This window comes from Camelus ferus, chromosome 30 (genome assembly GCF_009834535.1).
Source record: "Camelus ferus isolate YT-003-E chromosome 30, BCGSAC_Cfer_1.0, whole genome shotgun sequence".
NCBI lineage: Eukaryota > Metazoa > Chordata > Mammalia > Artiodactyla > Camelidae > Camelus > Camelus ferus.
Window position 1 is genome coordinate 18,593,282 of NC_045725.1, and position 25,494 is coordinate 18,618,775.

Here is a 25,494-nt window from a genome sequence, read left to right on the forward strand (position 1 = left end):
AAATCCAGCCCACTGGCTGGTTAATAAAGAGGGACCTAGGTGTGGGTTCCCGCAGCCGCTTCGCTCTGATTGAGAGCTGAGAGACGCCGTGTTTTCATCTGGACGATTCACCCTTGGTCATTTGTTCCTTTAGACTAAATATGAGTCTGGAGTAAAACCTGCAGTTTTCTTTGTTTCGAAAAATATGCTCTGAACCGCTTAATTACACAGACTTCATTGAACACAAGTACACACATTTCTCTTTTCCTTTACATTCTTAAAAGCAACTTGGCTCCTTATAGCGTCCACCTGAAGCCCCCATTCCCCTTTGCCTTTTCCTGAACCAGCATCACCACAGCTTTGCCTTAACGTGTCCCTTGCCGCTCCGCACTTCAGCGTTGAGCTTGTGTGTACGTTTGCTTGTCCCCTCCAGCTTTGGCAGGACTTCCTAGCCTAGAGAGAAGGTGCTTCTCTTCAAACTCCCCTTGCCCTTGGAGTCCTAGCCCGTCCGCTGTCTTGATTACATTTTCCTTACTTGAACATCCTGGCATAACTCTCTGAACTCATGCAGAGGAGGCTCCTTTGGGGGACTTAGGGAAAGCCAGCTTTGATCCTCCTAGAATAATGAATGGCTTCTCTTGTCTCCATTGCAGCGGTGAGTGAAGGACCAACCACCCAGCAGCCACCCATGTTGCCCCCGGCGCAGGCTGAGCACCCCAGCAGCGAGGAGGCGCCCAGCAGAACCATCCCCACGGCCTGCGTCCGACCGACTCACCCGCTCCGCAGTTTCGCTAACCCTTTGCTACCTCCACCAATGAGTGCAATAGAACCGAAAGTCCCTTACACACCGCTTCTGTCGCAGCCAGGTAAGTGCCCGTGTGTTCACTTTTAAAAGCTTTGTTATCCGCGGCTCTGAAAAATGCGTGAAGGTTCCTGGATGTAAGGTGTCCTTTTGACATTATGTGCCGCGTGTGCTCGTGTCTCTTACTGATGTTGTGTTGCAGCTCTGAAGTATCTGTTTTCTAAGCAGCTGGCTGGTTGCAGGTGCCTTTCGTTCCTTTAGAAAGTTGTTCATTGATCCTGAGGGCCAATCTGGTACTTTTGGTATGTGCTGTAGGTGTGGCCACTGGATAATCCTGGAGAAGTTCTTCTGTTTGCCATGTGGGTCCTAGGATTTTAGGCCAGTCTCCAAGACTAGAGTTAAAGGTACAAAAGCCTGCAAAATCACTTTTTAGAGAAATGCATATAATCTCATAATTCCATGGGTTCTTATTGCAGAGTTGCAAGGCCAGGAAGGAGTAACAGACCAGTGTTGAGCCTAACTTCCTAATTTTAGAAATAGAGCAACCGAAACTTAGGTAGAAAGGAACAGTTTCGCTATGCTTCCCTTCTAAGAAAATCAAGCAGCAGAGAGGAGAACCAGGGTCCCCAGTTCTCAATGCAGGGTTCATTCTATTACCCTGAGGCTGGACCAGAGCGCCTTTTTGTTTCTGCTGGGGATTAGGGAGAAGACGGCGTCGACTGTCCTGTTTGGGCGTAAAAGGGTTTGGGTTTTTGTTTCTGTTTTTGTTTTTTTAAGTGACTATGTTATCCAGAGGAAAAAAGCTAGAAATGATGTTCTAACGTCCATTTTAAATGAAAATTTTACTGTGGTGGTAATGTTTGGTTTGGAACACAAGGTTTGGAAATCAACCCATCTTCTAAGCAATCTGCAATAACAAAAAATGACCCAAAAGAATCCTGATTTTAGGAAGAACACCTGACAACAGGCAGAACAAAGCACTTATCACTGTTATTTACTAGTTATTAATTTCTTCTAGTTACAGTAATACCAAAGCTGCTGTAAACAAAGTCTGACACAATGTAGCCTAAATGAGCGTATTATATCCTTAAAAGACGGAAATAGAGTCCATTCTTCTGTCTCTGCACCTAATCTCTCAAATAACAAGCATCTTTGAAGAAGCATTCTCCCATCTACTGCCCTGTTGGCAAGATCTCATTTTTCTTTTATTTCCATTGCGCATTTTTAAGTCTTCTTTTAATGTTGTTCTTTTTTTCAGTGACACTATGTCTTATTAGTAAACTGTCTCTTCTTTCCAATTTTCCAGTCTCTCTGGCTTGCATTTTTGGGGTTGATTTTATATTATCACAGTTCCTCTTTAAATGCCGCCCTCCCCCACCCACCTGAGGCACATCCCACCATCACTTGGGAATCATTAGACGCCCTTTCCTTCTTTGTTTCTCCGTTGTCTCCCTGTGATTCCTGTTCATTTCAATAATGTCTTACCTCCTGATTTTCAAATAAGTTCTCCCTGCCCTGTCCCGACACATGGTAAATAGTACGCTTTTAAGAAAGAGCCGATGTTTACTTATTCTAATAGAAAAAGAAAATTAACAGACTGACAAATGTATTAGCTGTGACATTAACTACATGCTTCGTCGTCTAAAAGATGAAATACTTAGAGCTTTCGACAAATTTTAATTCTAAGAAAATCATTACTTTTGTCAAACTGATTGATGAAGTCAAGTCATTCTCTTGTTGGCTTAAAAAAAAAACCTCTAATAATTTTACTCTGGATTTCACAACAAAGGACTGTGTAATTACTAATGAATGTATCTTTACTTACCATAAGTAATTACTTTAGAATATGGTAATGTGAGTCATTACTATCATTTTTAAAGATCAAGCCAAATGAGACGCTCCTGCTTTGAAATTACTTAAATTAGGATCAGTGAAGAAGTTCTTTCCTTCCTCAAATTCCTGAGTGTTTTTTCCTGGCAACATTATCGACCAGTGCCCCGGTCTGCCTTCCAAAAAGGCAAGCAAAGCTCCATTTGCAGCAGTTTTATATGAGGTACAGGGCAACACATACTATGCAGTAATGATCTCCAGGGAAGTGCAAGGAGTTTTGCAGGGTTTCTTTAGTAAATGGTAATTAGAAAGCCATCCTGTTGTCATAACGACTGAAATTCTGCCTACCTGAAAACACAGACTCACTCCTTCGTTTTTTTTTCCTTCCGCAGTGAGAAATTTAGCTTACTAGACTCTCAGGTGTTTCATGGTATTTCTTACAATTTCATCATCATGCTTCCTCTATAGACGTGAATAACCGTGTGGTCTTTACACATCTCGGAGGCTGCCGTCACCGCACTTTGCAAATCGCAGATGTGGACGTCTAAGTGCTTTGGCTTAGCCCCTCTCAGGTTAAATAGGAAATGTCTGACAGAGTGTTGGGCTTATGACATTATAGATCTGACATAAATTCTACAAAGGGCCAAGACAGGCTGTCTTTTTTTTTTCTCCTTCACTAGTGAAAATTCCTTTTTGCTGTGAAATGATCAGCTGCACTTTAAATGAACCTGGATTAGGAGACCATTTGTCTTCTAAGGCTGTAATTCTAAAGGGAAAAAAAAATGTGACCTCTTAAATAGTGACTTTTATATCGTGGCACTGTTTTATAACACTTGCCCTCTGGAGTCCTTGCATCTCTGTAAAACTGCATACGTGCAGTGTTATCCTCCATTAAAACATTGCATGTCTACACGTTTTTATTTATAAAAGCAAAAAGTTAGAACATCCTGATCTTTTCGGTCTTCTTGGGATCAATATGTCAGTGGACATGACAAGACCAAAACTCACTTCATTGTACTGCGAAATTGAGTTTGATTTTTCCTCTGCAAATTGTGGCCTGTTCTTCAATTTGTCTGAGGACCGAGGACAAGGAGCGGGTGGAGGTGGCTGACAGGGGACAGAAAAGGCATTTGATTTATATTTTATGGCTGGTTGAGAAATCATGCGTTCTGGTTCTAACCTGACCTTTTGGCAGGCCTCATTTCAGTAAATATGCCATCACACCAAACTGCCAATAAATTACTAGAATACATTAATACAATTACTTTCCCTGAGCCACTTGTTGGCCATCATTGGAGGTGTCCATCAAGGATTCCACAGGAATGTTCCCTTCTCCTGAAATCAGTCCCAGGCAGAGGTCATGGCGGATCAGACATCCTTTAGCAGGTCGAACAAGAGGGTCACTTCTCAGGCCAGCCTGACTGCATAAATCACTGGCACAGCTAAGTAGGAGAGATTTGTTGATTTGATGTTATTGGAGCCAACACCACCAATCCATTCTAGAGAGGAAAATTACGCTGCCTCCGATGACATTTCATCTCACGTGTAAACTTATTTTTGTGTGTGTTTTCGTTTTCTTTGTTTTGGTCAGGGGTGGTTCGAGGTTTTGGTAGGTACCTCCTTGAAACTGTCCTGTCCTCATTCCTAACAGATAGTTACATGTTACTAAGGGCTGATTTAGGGTGATTAGAGCAAATCAAATCAAATCAAATTTCACCTATTAAGAAAAAAAAACTAAGTCACATTGCACTTAAATGTCACCCATATTTGTGACTCCAGACCTACTTGGACTTTTAATAAAGTGCTGTTCCCTTTATATGGTCTTTCAGTATTTAAATAGGAAAAAATCTCTGCTAATTGCCTCAAAGAGAGGGAAACCATGTCTAGGGGAGACTTTATGAGTCAGCCAGGTGTCTGGTGCCTTATTCACAAATGACAAAGCTGAAGCCTAAAAACACTCAGCAGCCTGCCCGAGGTCAACTAGTGAGCTAACGGCTGAGTTTGAAGAATTCAGAGAAATGTAACATTGAAGAAAAACAAAAGAATTTATTTAGCTTTTTGAGATGTGAGAGGTTACTCTTAGATTGACTTTTTCTTCCCCTTGACAAACAGGTTTCTAGGATGATCCTAGTAATTAAATATCTCTCTGAAAGAATTGTTTTATAGCAGTAGGTTGAGTTATTTAGCTCAGTATTTGAATAAATGTTTTACCCCTTTATCTAGGGATGTAGACAGAGGCAAGGAGTTATAGCAAGAGGAGTGACGAGGCAGGAACTCTAGAACAGCTCCTGTCAAACTCACCTGTCCAACCTGCCAGGATCCCTCCACAGGAGGGCGAGGAGCCAAGGGGTGACGTCCGTTGCTTTCAGCACTAGGAACCGTGGCTAGCCAGGGCTTTGGAGACCAGTAATAAAATTAAGACGAGCAGAAGGAAAGGTAATACAAAGGTAAAGGTGAACGATTGTGAGAATATTACTCAGGTTGTGGGTTAGATAGTCGATGAGAGTGCAAAATGAATAGCCAGTAGTCTTCAAAATTAGAAAATTCTGAAATCATTAGGGAGAGGGAATGAATGACCACAGTGGAGTCAAAATTTGAGTCCTTTAATCAAACTTTCACCCGACTTAAAACAATAAGAGAAAATATTGCCCCAAGAATTGTTAGATCATAGATAAAATTGAGACTAATTATCAACTTTATATAGTTAAACTCCAGGGTGAAAGTATTGTATTGCTCTTTAGATAGTCATAAGAGAAGAAATTTCAAAATCTGTTTTCAGAACTGTATTACCTGGTAAACTATATAACTTGAAACATCTTATCTGGGAAGAATGTCTTTGGATCACACTGGGGAGCGGTGGCCTTGTAGGTGACAGAGAGTGACGAGGGAGAGGGTGAGCAACGGGTTGTTTTCAAAACAGCGAATATTCCTTTCACGTGTCCTAAGAACCTGATGAGTTGCGTGGTTACTATTGCTATATGGACTTTGTTATTTATGAAATATCTTGAATATCAAAGTGCCTTTTTAAAACTCAGCTTAGGTGAAACTAGTAGAGTTTATGCTTTACATTTTGTCATCATTTACAGTTTATACAGGTTGTTCCCAAGTGAATTCATGCCTCCCTGAGAAATAACTATCACCACCATTACTGATGAATTCAATAACTGTTTCAGGATCATGTGTCATTGTTCTTCGGACCTTTATACAAACCCTCACACATAAAGCGCACTCTATAAATACTTGTTGAGTTGGTCAGAATAGAATAATAAAAGTAAAATCCAGAAATTAAATTCAGGTCTTTCTTCAATTTCAAGTCTAATTATGGTTAAAGGCGAAGCAGATTGATCCGAGAGCTGGCAAAAGGATTAGATATTGAGGATAAAGGCAGGGAAGAGGAAATGATTTCCAGATCCATGACTATTTGATCATAAAATGCTAAATGTTATTCATTCTCAACAATGAATAACAATTTCTGCTGAAGCTGAATTAAATTACATAGAGTGGAAAGGCAACACTAAGCCACCAGCCCTGGAAGTTCTAGTCAGTCCTTAACATCATGAAGATAAACAGACTTTGCCGTATTTTGGAGAAGAATCACATCCTCTTTATGTCTAAGAAGAGGGAAGGAGGCTCAGTGCAAATAGAGTCCTGAGGACTAGTCTCTCTGTTAGGCCAATTCTGCTGCCCTGAATCCGACTAATTCTCTTCTGTGAAATTAGATAGGCTTTCCTCTTCAAAGAGGGATGAAACATGACATTCTAGCCATCTTAATCACTGCAGAAATGAGGGTAGACATTCTCTCTCTATTTCTTCTTTGCTTTGTGAAAGTGTATGAGTAAGAGAAAGGTTTTCCTTTGAATGAAGCTTCTGAGCTGCATACCATGCATCTTAAGTCTTCCGTGCATTTGACAGAGTTCCTCATAGTTCATCAGTTAGGGTCAGACTCTGCTTTCTTTGAGAGCAGGGGGAAATTTTACAACAGACAAATAAAAAGTGTTCACAGAGACCTCCATGTTAATGGACTGTTGAGAATGTGTTGTGAAAAATCTTAACGTGCTGAAAACAATCTCTATGATAAAAAAGTGAGAATTTAACCATCAGCAAACTGTTTCTAAAGCTATGACTGTAGCATCTTTACTGAAGATGTTACAGAGAACTTGTAAAAACCATTTAAAGCTCCTACATCTTCTGAAATGTTTGTAACTTTTATCTTACTGGCAGGGACTTAACGAGGAGTCCAAGTGCCACGTTAAGTGTCTTGTGTGCTTCACAGCGTAGACTTTCTTCTTAGGCTCACAGGAGGATTGATGTTCTTATTACCAGAATCTCTTTATTTACTGGAATGTCAAAGCTCTAGGAAGAGAATGCCTTTATCTTCTGTGGGAAATTTGGTACAAAACAACGATCAGTAAGCCCAGTTGATTTTATGGTACTTGCAACGACTGCTCTTTTCACATCTACTCCGAATTTCCCTTCTTAAATATTCTTCTTTCACCTTTCCCATCCTCTTACCCAGCTGTCTGTATCTTTCTACTTCTGTGGTCACCTGAGTCATGACTTTGAACAGAAACAGTGTATTTCAAACTATACTGTGTTAACCTAGTGTACTTTTAAAGTCTGAGATGGCTAGTTTAAACTTTGGTGTGAGAACATGTTGCATTTTAGAGTTACTTGTGTTCCTCCTGGAGCGGTACCACAGGTAGTTAATAGAAACAGGATGCTCTGTGCACACAAGCCCTGGTGCAGGACTAAAGGCAGGAACATGCCATGTGATGAGAACTCGGCCAGGCTTCCTGGCCTCTTTGGGAGGAGCGCAGTGCGACTGGAAGAGCACGTACACGAGGAAAGTAACAGAAATCCCCTCGGACTCGCGCTCCCGCTCACTGGCTGGGTTAGCCTTGAGTTAGTCACTCAGCCTCTGGGCTTCCATTTTTCACATCTATAAATGTGGAGAATAAAACCTCACCTGGAAAGGGTTTGTTTCATTTTCCTTAAGGAGTCCAAGCAGGTAAAACATGAATGACGCTAGTTAAGAAATGTTAGCCCTCAATCCAAGAGCTTTGCTATAATCTGGAGACCACATTGCCTTATAAATTGGGCCCAGTGAAGTTTCCAGTGCCTTATGATAAGCAGCAGCGGGATCACGTGGAAGGGGGGTTTAGAAGTACGTTTTAGTGGTTCCGTGGCTGGTGAAACAAGCTCTAACTCCTGAAGCTTGTATTTCACCACAAGAACATGCACCAGAGGGGGGGCGGCCAATGAAACGGGCCCTTGCTTGGAAGACAGGAAGGCGAGCAGAGAATTGCAGAACAGCAGCTCCGAGCTGCCTGAATATCACCTCTAGAGAGAAGCATGGCCTCGTTCAGTTGAACAGGTCCTGCTCTTGTATCATAAATGCATCTGACAGCCAGGAAACTATTTCCCACCAACCCCTTTAAATGACCAAACTGCATTAAATAGCACATCCCATCCCCCATTTCTTCATCTGTGCCTCCACCAGTTGTTACGACTGCCCATTCCTCAAGCCCTCTAAGGATTTATGTCCAATAGGTGGAAAGATTTGGTGGTAACATATCTGACTTCCTCTCACTCATAAACACAGCAGCTCCTGAATTGCTTCTCACAATGAACCAATTTAAAGTCACTAAAGCCTCTGGAATTTCCTAGACCCAGCTCTCACTTCCAACTGAGCTATTCCTTGCGCTAACCTTTTGCAAAGGGAATTGCAGGGCAAAGACGAGTAGGCAGTGAGGACCAGGAAGTGAGCTGCTGCAAGTAGGGAAGGGATATTTCTCATCAAACCCATGTAAAATATTGCTGACACCTTTGTCTTCTTATTTACAAATAACATGTGTTCTAGGAAGACTATTCTAGGGTGACTTATTTCCAGGTGTGATTTGAGATCGATATTTTAAATTCTAAACTCTCCATGAACGTAAGCAGGGCCTCTCAAATTTTAGATGCTTAAGAATCACCTGCAGATCTTACTAAAATGCAGGTTCTGATTCAGTGGATCCAGAGGAGAGCCTGAGAGCCTGCATTTCTAAGAAGATTCCAGGGGATGCTGGTTTTGCCCCGCGGTAGGTCACATTTTGCGTAATGAGATTCCAGAACAGAACATATGTTCTTCACCTGGAGTTCATGGGAGAACTTGTGCGTTTAGTAACTCATTTGAAATTAAATTCACGTTTGTGTGTGTGTGTGTGGTTTTTCGAGTGAGTAGGTTCATAGCTCTCATTAGCGTCTCAACTGGTTCATTTGTAGTAAGTTAAGGACCACTCGATCTGCCATTACGTCATCACCCTGCGTTGAGGCTCAGCTGTGGAACTTGAACACTAAAAATTCTGTTTTTGTTTTGCCTTGATTTTGTTGTTTGTTTTTCAAGACCAATTCCAAAAACCTTTGGCAGAGATAAAACCTTCCAGAATCTCAGGCTGTAGAGCTGTCCCCTTTGGCCCTCCCCAGTGAAATTCTAAAAAATTAAGTTACTCATTTTCTTGTAGAAACACTGGAGGCCGTTTTGTACATTTTTCAACGTCCAAGGAGGGAATTCGTTAGATTAGTATTTATAAATGTTTTGAAAGAGATCCCACTTCTGAAACTCTTATTTTTGTTGCCTACATGAAAACTGGTAGAGAAGACCCACAACTCTTTAGGATAAATTTTTCTCCAGAAGATGAGCTTCTGTGGGAAAATGAGATGTGTTGTCATTTGAAGGCGTTCATCATAACCTGTCCTTGGCATCCCGTGTTCCGGTGTGCAGTGGAGAGCCCCCCCCAGCAGAGGCTGAATGATGACACACGCATTTCCCTAAACAATGACTCACTGTTCAGTGAAGATTTCAGATTCGGCCAGTGTCACACCAGGATGAATAGTGTATGAAATCTGTAAGACATATTTTTAAATTTTTTCTGATGTAATGAGGATAAGTGAATATCTAGACAGCAGTAATAGAAATCACAGGTAATAGGAGGTAATTCAAAGAGATGTTGGGGGAGGGTATAGCTCCGTGATTAGAGCACACGCCTAGCACGCATGAGGCCCTGGGTTCAGTCCCCAGCACCAATATTAAAATAACTAACTAAATAAATAAAATTACCCACCCACCCCACCGCCAGAAAAAAACCCACAAACAAAATAAATACGATATTTTTAAAAAGAGACATTTATTGGAATAGTGAAGAAGTTGTATCATCTAATATCCTGAAAAATAGCATCATAAATCATTTACTGGGCATGAAATAATTGTAAGGACATGTAAGTACGTGTCTCGGTTGTGATAGCGAGTAGGAGAAAGGGAAGGTTTTAAACTAAAAGAAACTGTTTCTCCAATAAATGTTTGAGCAGTTAGTGTTTTGTCGTCTCTCCCTCCGTTCTGCTGAGTCTGTCTATCTTTCTCTTTATTTTTTTTTTTCTTTGAGGTGTTTGTTTCTGGATCAGAGCTTCTGAATTTAAATGGAGCCAGGTGCAACATGAGCACCTACCAGTACATGGGTATTTGAATTTGAGAAATTCCAGATCAGAGGCAGGAACGATGAGAGAATATTGGAAAATACCCCTGAGGAAAGCATGTTAAAATGAACTTTTTTAGGTCTCTCGACGTTGTGAGTGTTTGAGAATTTTCTGCACAGAGCTCTCATCTCACCTCTTTCCTTGAGTTCCTGGGTTAGACACATGGTGCAGAATTCAGTTCCTGAAAGATGACTGGGAGCCCCCTTTGCTGGTCGGAGGCCATCCCACCACTCAGGTGCCCCACTCTCCCCAATTCCATTGCATCTGTTGTCTCCCAGATGCCACACAACCAGTGTTTTCTCTAATTCTTTCCTGGGTTAAAGCTCATAAAGTTTATCTTTGTATTTATTCTCTAGGTAGAATGATCCTGATTAAATAGTTTACACTTACATGACTTCTCAAACCAACATTTAATATCACGATAGACAGTAATTTTCACTATCCTTTAATATAACAGTAAAGTGTAGTATGTGCTGGGTCTTGATAGATCCTCAAGGAAAAGTGAACTAACTCTAACCATTCTAATCATGGTGATATTTGCAGACTTCATTACTGATAATTACCATTAGTAAGCACTTAACTGTAACTTCACTATCTCATGTAATCTCGACAAAAACACCAAGAGTAAAGTATTATTTCTCCTAGTTTAGACATGAGAAATCTTGGGATCAGAAAGGATAAAATAATTCATTCAATGTCACGTTATGTTTAAATAGCAGGGCAAGGATTTGAACCTAGGACTTTCTGAAACCAAATCCTAATTTTCTGAACTGTATTAAAATACATACACATAAACAGTCAATGATTCTGTGAACAATCATGTCACAAATAATAAACATTCAACCTATATTTTAGCATCTCTCATAACCTGTAGATTTATATACATTGCAATTATTTTTTCCCAGACGTATTCTGGTGTCCTTCCATGAAATTTATACCCATGACACAAGACTCTTGCTTATGCTTTCACAGAGGAAAAGAAAAACAGAGACCTTGTTTCTTTCTGTGTTCTCTGCAGGTTTTTTTTTTTATTGACGTATAGTCAGTTTAGAATGTTGTGTTAATTTCTGGTGCACAACACAGTGATTTAGTTTTATATATATATATCTTTTCATATTATTTTTCATTATAAGCTATTACAAGGTATTGAATATAGTTCCCTGTGCTCTACAGTAGGACCTCGTTTGTCTGTTTTATATATAGTAGTGAGTTTCTGCAAATCTTGAATTCCCAATTTATCCCTCCCCTCTTTTCCCCTTTGGTAACCATAGTTTTTTTCCCCCCATGTCTCTGGGTATGTTTCTCTTTTGTAAATAAGTTCATTTGTGTCATTTTTTTTTAAGATTCCACATAGAAGTGATATCATATGTTTTTTTAATTTTGTCGCACTTTTTCAGTTTCCTTTCCAAATATGTATTGATTATATCTTTTCATACTTGAATTGTCCCAACACAGCCAACTAGAAAAGTTTCCTTTTCATTGGAAGACTAAAAGAAATATCTAAATAGTTGTCAAAAACCCAAAGATAATATGGGCTTATTTCTAATCCCAGTACGAGATAGCCTGCAGCTTATTATTCAGAACTAGCTTCCAGTCATTTTATAGATATGAAATATTCAGAAACTTCATGCTGCAGAATATATTGAATATTAGAGTGTTTATGAAGCATTGCATTGAAACATATTTTTCTCATAAATAATTTCCCATATATGGGCTTGAAGAGAACTTCTTTTTGGCCCAGCAGGATGAGGATTAGTTAGAATTTTTCAATGACGTTTAGTTTCACTGCAAATAAAGAAGAATAAAATCTCAATTAACTAATATCTTTGGGGAATGAACTGTTCTCAGGAAATTGCTTTTCTGGCTAGCTCAGGGAAGAGAAGTCATTTTATGAGACATAAATGTTTATCAGTTGCCAATTCTATGTTAGCTATAAACTTATGACTGGGTTCGAGAATGCCATTTTACATGTGCTTCGTCCTTACATCCCACACCATCTTGCTGAAGTAGACCACGTCAGTTTATATGGGATGAACCCAGAGTGCAGAATAACTGAGTAACATCTCCAGGGTCACAGTTCCTAAAGGGCAGGGACAGGATATAAGTCTGTTTCTGCATGACTGTAATATTTATTCTCTTTCCTCAATTGCTTGAGAATCACAAAAGTGTACCAGGAAGAAAGACCAGAGTAATTAAAAGCCCAGAGATGGCAAAGTACAAGATGTTTTTAGAGTCTGTAGGTAAAGCCGTCTTCTGGGGAGGATGATTCCTGGAGCAGTTACGAAATGATGACCTGGAAAAGGGCAGGGTAAGGTGAGTGAAAACAGAGCAGTGCTTTGGGAGGATCAGATGGTAAAGCAGGATGGAGGTGAGACAGGAAGTGGGTGATGTAGGGGGAAGGCAGTGAGACTGGATGGAAGAGACAGCTGCAAGAGTTATCCTCCCAGAAAAGGCACAGGCGACTGACTGAGTAATTGGATGTGAAGACTGAGGGAGGCGGTGAGCTCCAAGCCAACTCGGTTGTTTCCATTCTGTCTTTGGGGACGTGGTTAGAAACAAAGAGAAAGAGGAAAGGGAGCTGAAAGGACACTCCTAGAAAGGAATGGCAGAGTAGGAAAGAGTGAAGTACGCTGGACATGAAGGGGCGATGGGACATCCAAGTGGAAACACGCGGCGGATGTGGTCATGCTGAGAATTCAAGAGGGAAGTCGCACTGCAGTGTAGGCTGGGTAACAGTTCTCTGAGAGGTTAAGAGTTACAGCCTGTAGTAGACAGAGTTACATGACAACTCCCGGGAAAAGAATTTGAAGGAAAACAAAAATTGAAAGCTGAAATTTCCTTTATTAGGGGACAAAGAGGAGACCCTAGAGATAGGAGAACAATGGGAGCATGGTTTTTCGAAAGCCAGGAAAGGGAGCGCATCTCAAGGAAAATAGAGTTTTAAATACAATCGTTTTTTTGATTCAAAGCTGCCATAGAGGTTTTTTTGCTTCTATTGTTTCCTTATAAAAATATCAAATGCTCAGGAAGACTGTGAACGCCATATAACCACCACCTAGATTGTACAATGAACATTGTCATATTTCCCTTGCCACATATTTATTTCTCTCTCCATTGCCTTCATTTTTGATGCATTTCAAAGAAAAATCACAGACATCAGTTCACTTGGCCCCTAAACTTAAGTATATAAAGACGTCACTGCCTATTGAGTGTACCACTGAGCTGTATAACTTTAGGGGGAAAAACAGTAATAATTGTACAGAATCACTTGGAAAAAGCATGCTGATTTCAGGATAATTGGCTGTGAATCTCAGAACTGAGAAAACGTACTACTAACAAATCCTATGGAAAGTTGTACAGGGCAGTTACTTACTAGGCTGGAAAATGATGAGTACTTATGGCCTTTATAGCTGACATTTCTATAAATTGGTGAGGGCAAAAGCCAGGTGACCGAGAGAGCCGTGGTGAATAAGTAAGTAGACGCTGTGCACGGGTAGACCACCCCCAGACGTGTGGCAGCAAAACGCAGGGAAGAAGTCGGGCAGTAGAGACAACGGCAGTGTTCACGTAACTTGCTTTCCTCAATGGCGGACATGGTCTTTGGGGTGGAAGTGGTCATGGTGTTTAACTGGTACAGTTGAAAATACTTTTTTAAATATATGGCCATACTTCCTTGACTGAGTACTTCTCTGTGAGCTTTTAAAATGATCTTGTGCTTGAAAACACTGTTCGTGCTGTGCTTTGGTCAGTCTGAGAGGTTTGTGAAAGCTGGAAAATACTGGGTTACGTTGGAAGTGTACTAACCCCAGAATGTAATCTGGAATTTCTGTTTCTGGCCATAGTCATGATACCCATTTGTGTGTGTGTGTGTATAATTTGATGATTTCTATTAAAGATGAAGCCAGGTAAAAAATCAATTATTTCAGCATATTAAGAAATCTGGTTTGGACAAATCAAGGTTTTACTATAAAAACAGAATCCTCTGTGGCAATCAAATTGTCTTCATACAGAGAAATATTTTTAGTATTTACAAACTAAATTGATTTTTGAGAAGTGAAAATTATATTTATACATCATATGAGGTATTTACCAGAAACGTAACCTATTGCATACGAATGTGGATGAATGCGGGTTGTGATGACATTCTGCACAGAGTACCTCATTACAAAAGTTGGGCAAGACTGATGTCTGGATTTCTGCATTATTTCCTGCAGGTTTTCTGATGTTTCCATGAAATACTATGGAAACCTTATGCAGTGTCATTTGTTTCCCTATGAATTGAGTGGATGGTTTCTCCAAAGTTTGATCACTAGGATATCATCAAAAATGAGATAATAAAGGAAGTATTTTTAGATCTGTTTTTCATTGTTTTTCATGAAGAATAGAATTGACAGTTTTCTTCACAGGGGCACAAAACAGCTGAATTGCAGTAACTATAAATAGCTCGAACTTGTTGCTTCTTGTGGCAAATAGAGTAGGAAAAGTTAGAAAATTAAAAAAGATATGGATGGAGGATACAAATGTCCCTTTTATAATAAATTATCCGGAAATGATCTGAAATATCCATGAAATTAACTGAGAAGCCTCTTGACTTTGATATTGTATGCAAAAAGACACAGGAAGTCAACGTAGGCCCCTTAAAAGTGAGGAATGGAAGCGACGTGGAATCAGCATCTTTACTGTGAATTACGGGAGCCTTCCGGGAAATAACACAGATGTTTAGTTTTGAGTTTGCAGGTTTTATTTCGTTCTGGTATTTTGTTAATTTGTGGTCTAGGAATCTGAGAGAAGCATCAAGAGAAAGGGGGAGATACAGCTGTGTTCTGGTCAAGGCATTTCTCTTGATCGTTGGCAATTTTCCTGACACCTTTCATGTTGTATGCGGTTTCTAAATCAAGAGGAAGCGGGAACGAGCAGAATCACGAGGGCAGCCACTTTGCAGCCTCCTCTTCTGCCTGCTGCCTTTGTCTCCCTCAGTCTTGTTTCCAGGAATGAATTCCACAAAGTATGACGTCAGCACTACTCCGTGTGAATAAGGCACTGATGTGAGTCCTAAGGACAGAAAGACAGATTGGACAGCTTTTGTCTTTGAAGGCTTCTTAGCTACCCTTTGCTTAGTCATTATTTCCCAACATAAACGTTACAGAATGACTCATTGTCAATTCCAGCTCCTTTTTAGAACCTCTGTAAGACTTTCTAACCTGGTATAAAATGCAAAATAAACACCTCTCTTATATAAAGGATCTTGATGGATTCCAGGGCCATCTGGGACAATATTTAACTCATGTTTCCAACACAGTTGGTCACTTTCTCCCCGCCCAGTATTGTGGTAACTTTGCTTTTTTTCCATTACTGTGGGTAGCTTCTGATGTGCCCAGTGAATTCAGGACTTTGATTCCAATTTGCAAAGGTATAAAGGCACAACAAACCACAAATTGAAGAAAGCAAGCTTGTCTTTATAATTGGAGCAACTAGATCTTGGTTCTACCTCAAGGCAGGAGTTGAATTACGGATTGGATTAATTTTAATTGTTCAAGCTGGTAGGGTGGATGCCTTGCAGGATAGAGAAGAAGAATATGAAAAGAATATCAGTATCAGATTTGAGAGGTGTTCCAGGAAGCAAAAGCATCTCCCTGACCCAGGTGCAGTGGTGACAAATGACTTACAGGTAGAAAAGCATCCTTTATATGGTTCTTTCTACCATTTACCTTTAAGGGGAAAATGATGAGCTATTAAGAGTCTGCCACCAGTTAAATTATTGGCTCATTTCCTATCCTGGGAGAGGAGGTAGGGCTGCATGCTGGCTCTTGGTATCTCTTACTAGGTGTGCACAGAAGAGTACGGGGGACCGTGTGTAGGGGCGAAGTATCCTCAAAGAGGAAAGGTATTTGAAGATAATGTTCACCCTTTGCATTATTCAAAGGGAAACTGTAAAACCATGGACTGTATTAATTATTCTTTTCCAAGTTTTTACTTCTGTGATGCTGTGACGTTTCTGTGTTCATTAGTTCACCAGTTAGATGGGAGCAAGTCTAGCTGGGATCAAGATAGGAGAGAGAGCAGGAACATGTGGATGTCTTCTTCCTCTCTTCCATCATCACCCAATCATCACCCACCACCACCATCCCCCACTGTCACTGTTTCCTCTCCTTTTCTCCCACTCTCTCCCTTCCTATCCAGAGCTAAGAATGTCTTGCCTGCTTCACTCTGCTTTCCATCAAAGGCTACTTGCTAAGATTTTGTTTGTTTTTGTCTAAGAAAGAACGTGTACTTTAACAAACAGTAGTCAAACCCCACTTCCCAGCTAAGTGACTTTGAGTGAATCCTTTATTTTCTTTGAACTTGGACTTTTCCATCTTCAAGACATGAGCACATGAGATAATGTAGGCAACAGTGTTTTATTGTAGTTTATGTGCCTTTGGGAGAGAGAGAGGATGCCTAAGTTTTAACTTTTTTTCTCTCTGGGTTCCAGTTCATGGAAATAATAGGGAAAAAAATTCTGTTAGCCAGATGGGAGGCAGAGATCCCAGAGGATCATGACCCTCTGGGATAACTGGGGAGGAGGAGCTGGGAGGCCCCTCCTTCCTTGACTACAGGACTGTGGGCTCACCAGCTGTGAGCCAGAACAGAAAGTCACCCTACTTGTCACTCAGGGTCGCTCCCCCTTACACCTTAGTGGGAAGGAGTAGAGGCGGGTAGAGATGGGGCGGAAGTACCTCATTAACACAGCCCCAGTGTTTTCTTTCTCTTTGAGGAGAAACACGAGGGTTAGAAGAACACAAAGCTTCCATTTCCAGAAGTGGCATTTACATGTATTTGTCACCCTTTGACTAATGCCAAAACTTAACATGTTTGAAATCCAATTACTGAGGAAGAGTGCCCGACGCTTCTACATCTAGGTGAATGCAGCTACTCTCTTTTTGGTCAGTGCACGTGAGAAGTATCCATGACTGTATGACACTTCTGCACCCCCCCCCCCCAGACAACCTGAGCACTGAGCAGTTACTTCATAGTAAATGCACGTTAGGACAGTATCACGGCTCACGTGGAAACTAGACCAAGAGAGGCAATCTTCGTCCAGCATCACAGAGTAAGTCAGAGACAAAGTGGAGACGAGAACCCAGGCCCCTTCAAAGCTACCCCTTTTAACTTTACTCTAAAGGGTGAAGGCGTAGATAGAAATGGGATAGAAAAGAGGAGAAAGTAGGCAAGGATGTAAAAGTTATAATCATGCTACACATTGACCCCGATTCGACCCAGGGGTCTGTTGACTTGGGTCCTTCTACAGCTTAATCTAACAGTTCTCACCAAGAATCGTTTTGCTTGGGAGCACCCTCTACAGGGAGATGCTAGCAGGCATCTGCACCTGGCAGTTGTGTATTATGTACCTAATGAGCAAATGACATGTTCAATAACTGTGCTGTGAAAATGAAGCTTAAAACAGGACAGGCCTGCTGAGGCAGCTCATCTGCACGTGATGCGCACTGCTGGCCCATCCCGGAGCTCCAGCATCCTTTGCATTTACCCCTTAGTGGGTCCTGCTGAGGAGTAACATTAAAACCAAAGCAATGCTCACTTAATTAGTTATATATCGGTGTAAACTCATTTATTCAGCATATCAACATCCTGTATTTCACCTAAGGGTCGCCTGAAACACTGCTCCAACACTGCACCCTGGGGAGGGGGAAATCTATAGTGATTGCAGACTAAGCATTTGTAAATTTAGTTTTCAATTAATCATGGCTCATTTAAACTTATAGTAATTTAATACTGCTTATTTTTAGTTGCACTGTCTGGTGTTAGCCTGAAAACAAAGCAAAGCAACCATAATTGCTGTTACGGTTTTTCATTAATAACTTTAAAAGAAAATGATAGAACTTTTTTTTTTGGAGAAAGAACCAATTTTAAATTCAATTATCATAACTCACCAGTTAAAGATTCACTTGCTGGAGATTTCTTTGGATTCATTTTTACCAATTGATTAACTATGCTGCCTAAACCTTAAGGAAAACCAAGAAATCCAGAAAAGTAATGTATAGGTGTAAAAGCTGTATTCTTTTTCCTTCTGTAATTTTTATACCTTAAAGTAAAAGTTGTTTAACCTTTATAGATATTAAAAAAAAAAAAAAAGACTAAAGAAATTAAGCTGTGGGGCCAAAGTCATGAAACTAAGAAGATTGGGTCTCCCAAGTCCCTGGCGAGGACTCTCCTTCAATATTTGGTCATGTACTTGAAGACCCATTTTATGCTTGGAATTCCTTGTGTGGTTAACACACGTTTTCCTATCATGGGAAATAAGGAATGTTTCATTATGTTCTGGTCTTGATTGGGAATCCCTTATTATTCAAGCCCGTCTGCAAAGAGAAGGGAAGCTCTCCAGCGTCTCGGTCCCACCACTGGCCCTCCTCTCAGGCTGCCGCCCTCAGCTTTGCTCGCCTCCAGCTCTGAAAAGGACTGAAAAGGATGTGGGTTTTCTTGAGCACCCTCTCAAAGACATTCTTCATACTTGGGAGTGATAACGTAGGATTTTGACTCCTAGACTAACATAGAAAATTTTAAATTCTTGAAATTTTTATCTTTCCTTTTAAATTTATACAATTTACTTTCCATGTACAGTTATTACAGAATATTGGCTGTATTTCTCCATTTGTACAATACATTCTTGAGCCTATCTGATACCCATTAATTGGCAACTGCTGCCTTCCCACTGATAACCACTAGTTTGTTCTCCGTATCTGTGAGTCTGCTGCTTTTTTGTGGTATTCTCTGGTGTGGTGTAGTTTTTAGATCCCACATATAAGTGATATATAGTATTTCTCTCTCTCTGACTTATTTGCCTTAGCATAACACCCTCCAAGTCCATTCATGTTGCTGCAAGTGGCAAAAGTTTGTTCTTTTTATGGCTGAGTAGTATTCCATTGTGTGTGTGTATGTATAGACAGACAGATAAAACATCTTCTTTATCCATTCATCTGTTGATGGACACTTAGGTTGCTTCCATACCTAGGCAATTGTAAAGAACACTGCTATGCATATTGGGGTGCATGTACCTTTTCGAATTAATGTTTTTCGTTTTTTTAGGATATATTCCCAAGAGGGTATTTGCTGGGTCATATGATAGTTCTATTTTAGTTTTTTGAGAAACCTCCATACTGTTTTTCACAGTGGCTGCACCAATGTACATTCCCACAACAGTATACAAGAGTTCCCCTTTTCTCCACATCCTCACCAATATTTGTTATCTGTGTTCTCTTTGATGATAGCCTTTCTGACACGTGTGAGGTGATATCTCGTTGTGGTTTTGGTTTGCATTTCCCTGGTGATTAGCAATGTTGAGCATCTTTTCATGTGACTGTTGACCATCTGCATGTCTTCTCTGGAAAAATGTCTATTCAGTTATTCAGCCCATTTTAAAATTAGGTTGTTTTTGTGATGTTGCATTATATGAACTGTTTATACATGTTGAATATTAATCCCTTATCAGTCATATCACTTGAAAAATATTTTCTCCCATTCAGTAAGTCATCTTTTCATTTTGTTGATGGTTTCCTTTGCCATACAAAAGCTTTTAAGTTTAATTAGGTCCCATTTGTTTATTTTTGCTTTTATTTCCTTTCCTTTAGGAGACAGATCCAAAAAATATTGCTGTGATTTATGTGAGTTTTCTACTCAGGATTTCCTCTAGGAGTTTTATAGTATCCACTCTTACATATTGGTCATTAATGCACTTTGAGTTTGTTCTTGTATGTGGTATTAGAAAATGTCCTAATATTCCTTCACATTTAGCTGTCCAGTTCCCCTTACTGCAGAGATTGTCTTCTCTATCACCTATTCTTGCTTCCTTTGTCACACAGATTAATTGACCATAAATGCCTGGGTTTATTTCAGGGCTCTCTACCCTGTTCCACTGATCTATGTGTCCATTTCTGTGCCAATTGCTTAGCTTTGTGGCATAGTCTGAAGTCAGGGAGCACGATTCCTTCAGCTCTGTTTGTATTTCTCAAGATTGTTTTGGCTATTTGGGGTCTTTTGTGTTTCCAGGCTACTTTTAAAACTTTTTGTTCCAAATCTGTGGAAAACAAACACCATTGGAAATTTGATAGCCATTGCACTGAATCTGTAGATTGCCTTGGGTAGTATGGTCATTTTAACAATATTGATTCTTCCAATCCAAGAACACAGTATACCTTTCCACTGGGTTGTATGGTATTCCGTCTCTTTCCTCAGCATCTTTACAGTTCTCTGAGTACAGGTTTTTTGTTTTTTTTTTTTTAACTTCCTTAGGTAAGTTTATTCCTAGGATGTTTTATTCTCTTGGATGTGATGGTGAATGAGACGGTTTCCTTAATTTTCCTTTCTGGTATTTCATTGTTGGTATATAATAGACACAAATCTGTGTCATTTCCATCTGTATCCTGCAATTTTACGGAATTCACTGATGAACTCTAGTAGTTTTCTAGTGGTGCCTTTAGGATTTTCTATGGATAGTACCATGTCGTCATCTGCAAACTGACAGTTTAACTTGTTCCTTCCCCTCTGAGTTATTTCTTTTTCTTCAATTGCTGGGGCTAGAACATCTAACACTATGCTTACTGAAAGTAACAACAGTAGGCATCCTTGTCTTCATCCTGATCTTAGAGGAAATGCATTCAGCTTTTCACCAATGGGTATGATGTTAGCTGTGGGTTTGTCATATATGGCCTTCGTTATATTGAGGTATGTTTTATCTAAGCCCACTTACTCAAGAGTTTTTATCATAAATGGATGCTGAACTTTATCGAAAGCTTTTTCTGCATCCCACTTGATCATGGTGTATGAGCTTTTTAATTATTGGATTCAGTTGACGATTTTTGCATCTATGTTCATGAGTGACCTAGGCCTATAGTTGTTTTTTGTGGTATCTTTGGTTTTGGTATCAGGGTGATGGTGCACTCATAGAATGAGTTCAGAAGTGTTCCTTCCTCTGCAATGTTTTGGAATAGTTTAAAATCTTCTCTAACTGTTTGGTAGAATTCTCCTGTGAAGCCTTCTGGTCCTGGACTTTTGTTGAGATTTTTTTAAATTACTGATAATCTGTTCATATTTTCTATTTATTTCTGGCTCAGTCTTGGGAGACTGGACTTTTCTAAGAATTTGTCCATTTTACTGGCATATAGTTTGTTGACAGTAGCCGCTAAGGTTCCTTTGTATTTCTGTGGTGGTGGCTGTAAATTTCCCTTTTCTCTTGATGAGTCTGGCTAAAAGCGTATTAATTTTGTTTATCTTTTCAAAGAACCAGCTTTTTGTTTCATCGATCTTTTCTATTTATTTTTAATCACATTTATTTGTGCTCTGATCGTTATGGTTACTTTCCCTCTGCTAACTTGGGTTTTGTTTGTTCTTTCTCTAGTTCCTTTAGGTGTAAGGTTAGACTGTTGGAGAATTTTCCAAGTGCACTTGAAAAGAATGTGTATTCTGCTGCTTTCCGCTTGAATGCTCTTGATATATCAATTAAGCCCATTTGGTCTAATGTGTTATTTAAGGCCTGTGTTTCTTATTGATGCTTTGGATGATCTGTCCATGCCTTTATTTGTAAAATATCTTTTCTGCTAGGTTTCTAGCTATCTTTTTCATCAATGGTGGTTCAGCAGATAGTTGTGATTTTCATGTGCTCAGGGCCTTTCTACTGTGCCATCTTGGCTACTCTCCCCTTTTCTTTTGCTTTGATATAGTACTGATAATTTTAATGAAACTTCTACAGGTTTTAAGAGAAGTTTTATTAAAATTATGTTAGACTATCAGTATAACTGCAGTTCTCCAAAGTGAAGAAATAAAGATGAAGTCTCCTCTGTAGGCTACAAAAATAGAAGTTGTCAGAAATTCTATCATTTCTTGACACTGACGAACAAGAGTTTAAAACCTTGAAGTAAATGATTTTTCTAATTGCTACTATTTCGTGAGTTCAACAGGAGAATTATGGCTGTCTTCCAGTGTGTCAGAACACCATCAGGCGAGGCAAAGGCTAGCATGCCTTAAAACAACCCCTCACAGAGAAGGGGTGCACAAGAACGGGGAGGGGAGGCAGGGCCGCCAGAACAAACTTGGCTTTTAAACGGCTTTCTGACGGCAGTGTAGAAAAAGCCAGATAGCAATGGAGGAAGTATGGGAGAACCCATCAGCGACTGAAACCCAAGTAGGTTTTAATGACTGACTACATTGTCTACATGAAACTAATATAATACTGTAAGTCAACTATACTGCAGTTGAAAAAAATAAGGATGGACGAGCTGAGGCTAAATGGCCTGCCACCAGTAGCTCTGCAGGAGCAGGTAAGAGGCAGCGAGGGGGCAGCCAGTGTCCTCTTCGGAGGGCACTGAGGGCTCAGGCATCACTTACTAATCCAAATGCCAGGTGATTACACTACTTCCCCTCCTGTACAGAGTCTATGACATGAGACTGGTGATTTTAAGAGAAGATGTTTACCTGGTTTGAATGGTGTAGAAAATAGATTCAGGGTGTAGCCCTTTGGAAGAGCCACTGGTAAGGTCTCTTAAAGGCATGTCTCATTACAGACTAGAAAAATCGACAGGAACCTGTAAAACATGGTGAACTACGACTACATAAGTGAAGGGAAAAAAAAACAAACCACAGCTGGGGGAGCATCTAAGGACCCAGGCTTCACGAGTGTCCTAGCTTAAAATATCTGAGATGCAGAGTAGAAAATACTGAATCTACTGAACTACAACTGCATGTCCAAAAGCAAGGGTTTTAGGTAGCCAGCACAGCATGTTTTCATGAGAATCTTTGTTTTGAAACATCTGGTCCCCTTTGCTAAAGGGCAGTTTTGAGACCAAAGTTGTCTTATTGGCTGTTGATAAATCTCTCCTGGGAGATTTCCCTTATAGTCGTTTTCATTAGTTCCCCATTCAGGAAAAGTGGAAAACAATATTAAGGCTATATACTACAACCAGACAAACCTTGCTAATACCAAACTCTAAGGGACTCTACAAATTCTTCTCCTGCACTGGAATTTTATTGAAATCTAGGGAACTCAGTGTTCTCTTCACCAAAATCAACTCCAAGAGCCCTCGAGGTTCCAGCTTTCTAAAGTTCTTTGAATCTGTGAATATTACTTGTTTAAATACTATGTGATGTGTAGTCTTTGAGCTGAGGCAATGTCTTTGATTCCTTTTGTAAAACTCGGTGTCTTGTATGTTTTTCAGCACTCAGTAGGTTCTCAGAATAGGACTGTTGCTGGGACACTAGGAGACAGTAAATTATTACAATGATCTTCTTTCTAATGAGTTTGAGCTATGGTACTCTTTAGGAATAGCTGCACCTTATTGTAATGATACAAGTGTTTCAGGTGCAGTATAATACACTGTGGATCTGCCCCAGTGTTTAGGATCCCAGGCAGAAAATACACCATTAGAATATATTTTTATAGCAAGAACTGTAATTTTCCCTACATGCAAAACATTAGGGCATTAGATAGAATTCTAAAATGGGACCTAATCAAACTTACAAACTTCTGCACAACAAAGAAAGCCATAAACAACCAACCCCATTAAAAAATGAGGAGACCTAAATAGACAATTCTCCAAAAAAGATGTACAGATGGGAAAACAAGCACATATTAGAGAAATGCAAGTCAGACGGCCATCATTAAAGAGTCTACAAACGATAAATGCTGGAGAGGGTGTGGACCCTCCCACACTGCTGGTGAGAAAGTAGTTTGGTGCAGCCATTATGGAAGACAGTATGGAGATGCCTCAAAAAACTAAAAATAGACTTACCATATGATCCAGCAATCCCACTCCTGGGTATATATCTGGAGGGAACGCTAATGCGAAAAGATACGTACACCCCAATGTTCGTAGCAGCACTATTTACAGAAGCCAAGAAATGGAAACAATCTAAGTGATCATCAACAGCTAACTGGACAAAGATGTGGTGTGTGTATATATATAATAGACTATTACTCAGCCATAAAAAAGAAATTAATGTCATTTGCAGCAATGTGGGTGGATCTAGAGACGCCCATACTAAGTGAAGTAACTCAGAAAGAGAAAGACAACTATCATATGACATAACTTAGACATAGAAAGCATGGTTTTCTATGGTTACCAAAGAGGGGAGGGATAAATGAGGAGTCTGAGATGAACAGACACAGAACTACTATGTATGAAATAGATAAACAAGGACTGGACTTACTGTACAGCACAGGGAACTATTCAAGATCCTGTAATAATAACCTATAATGGAGAAAAATATAAAAAGGTATGTACTGAAAAATGTTAATTATTAAAATGCAGCTGCTCTGTTCTTTTAAACTAAACATAGGGAAGAAAGAAGTGACTCGTGCAAGGCGCTAGGAGGAAAACTTTCCGTGGCAATAAAGCTAAATTCCGGTTTAAGCAGAACATTGTGAACATTCTACGTTCTAGAGGGGAATGTAAACATAATTCAAAAGATGCAATTCAAAGCAGCAGGTCAGTAGGTACACTCTCGAGGTTCACCAGCACTGTGTGAAAATTCCTCTTTAAACTTCGCATTGTCACCTAAGTGATCACCTACAATGTGAATGTGAATTCCAGAAGTCGGAGCATCGAGAGGGGCATTTTATGGCATTGCTCTGCCAGGGTTTTCAGTGCCTACCTTTGCATTGCATTTGGGTTTAACAACAATGTTGGCTCTAGGAATACTGTGTTTGTAGTCAAAGGCTGAAGAGAAAAGGGTAGAGGTAGACTTACACAAATGACTGTTCCCATCCAATGAAGACCTGCCAGCATTACATTCTCGGGAAGAATGGTTTACCTCTGATTCAACCAAAAACAAATTGATTAGTGAAAACTGCTCATACATTTTAGCCCAACAGCCTCCTTCATCACGTTAAATTAATGACGTTAATTTAAACTGTACTATTTGCTTAGGGTGACCTACTTAATTTTTTAAATGTTTCGGTTTTATAGCATAGTGTAAGAAATACAAGTTTATAAAGGTTATGCCAAGTTTTATGTGAGTTTAAGTCAGTCCTGAAATTCATTAGAGTTTTGTTTTTCCCTTTAAATGCAAACATAATTTAACTATGAGAAACTGTAATCCAATAGTTTCTACCCTTAAGTTACTTACAGTCTTGGACCAGATTTCACATTCTTTCACGTTGCTTCTTCAAAAACCTCTTTTAATTTGGATGGACTAGATCAACACAATCAATAGGAAAACCTTAATTTTGCTCCGTGGAGTTGGTTAGATCTTGGTGTAGGTCCTTACTCTGCCTGCCCTTTTGAAATGCATGAACTTAAACAAGTTATTTCATTTATCTCCATTTTAGCATCCTCATAAATGAAACTGGAAATAGAATACTTACCAGGCTTGTTTTGGCAATGAAA

General features: G+C 39.8%; 1 protein-coding gene across 1 annotated transcript in view; it reads left to right on the top strand.

The window, feature by feature from the left end:
* Positions 1-25,494, top strand: part of DCC (DCC netrin 1 receptor) — a 986,493-nt gene that overhangs the window by 950,816 nt on the left and 10,183 nt on the right. Inside the window, exon 27 of the mRNA XM_014557664.2 lies at positions 633-845. Within this exon, the coding sequence (XP_014413150.1) occupies positions 633-845 (213 nt within the window). The remainder of the gene's footprint in view (positions 1-632; positions 846-25,494) is intronic.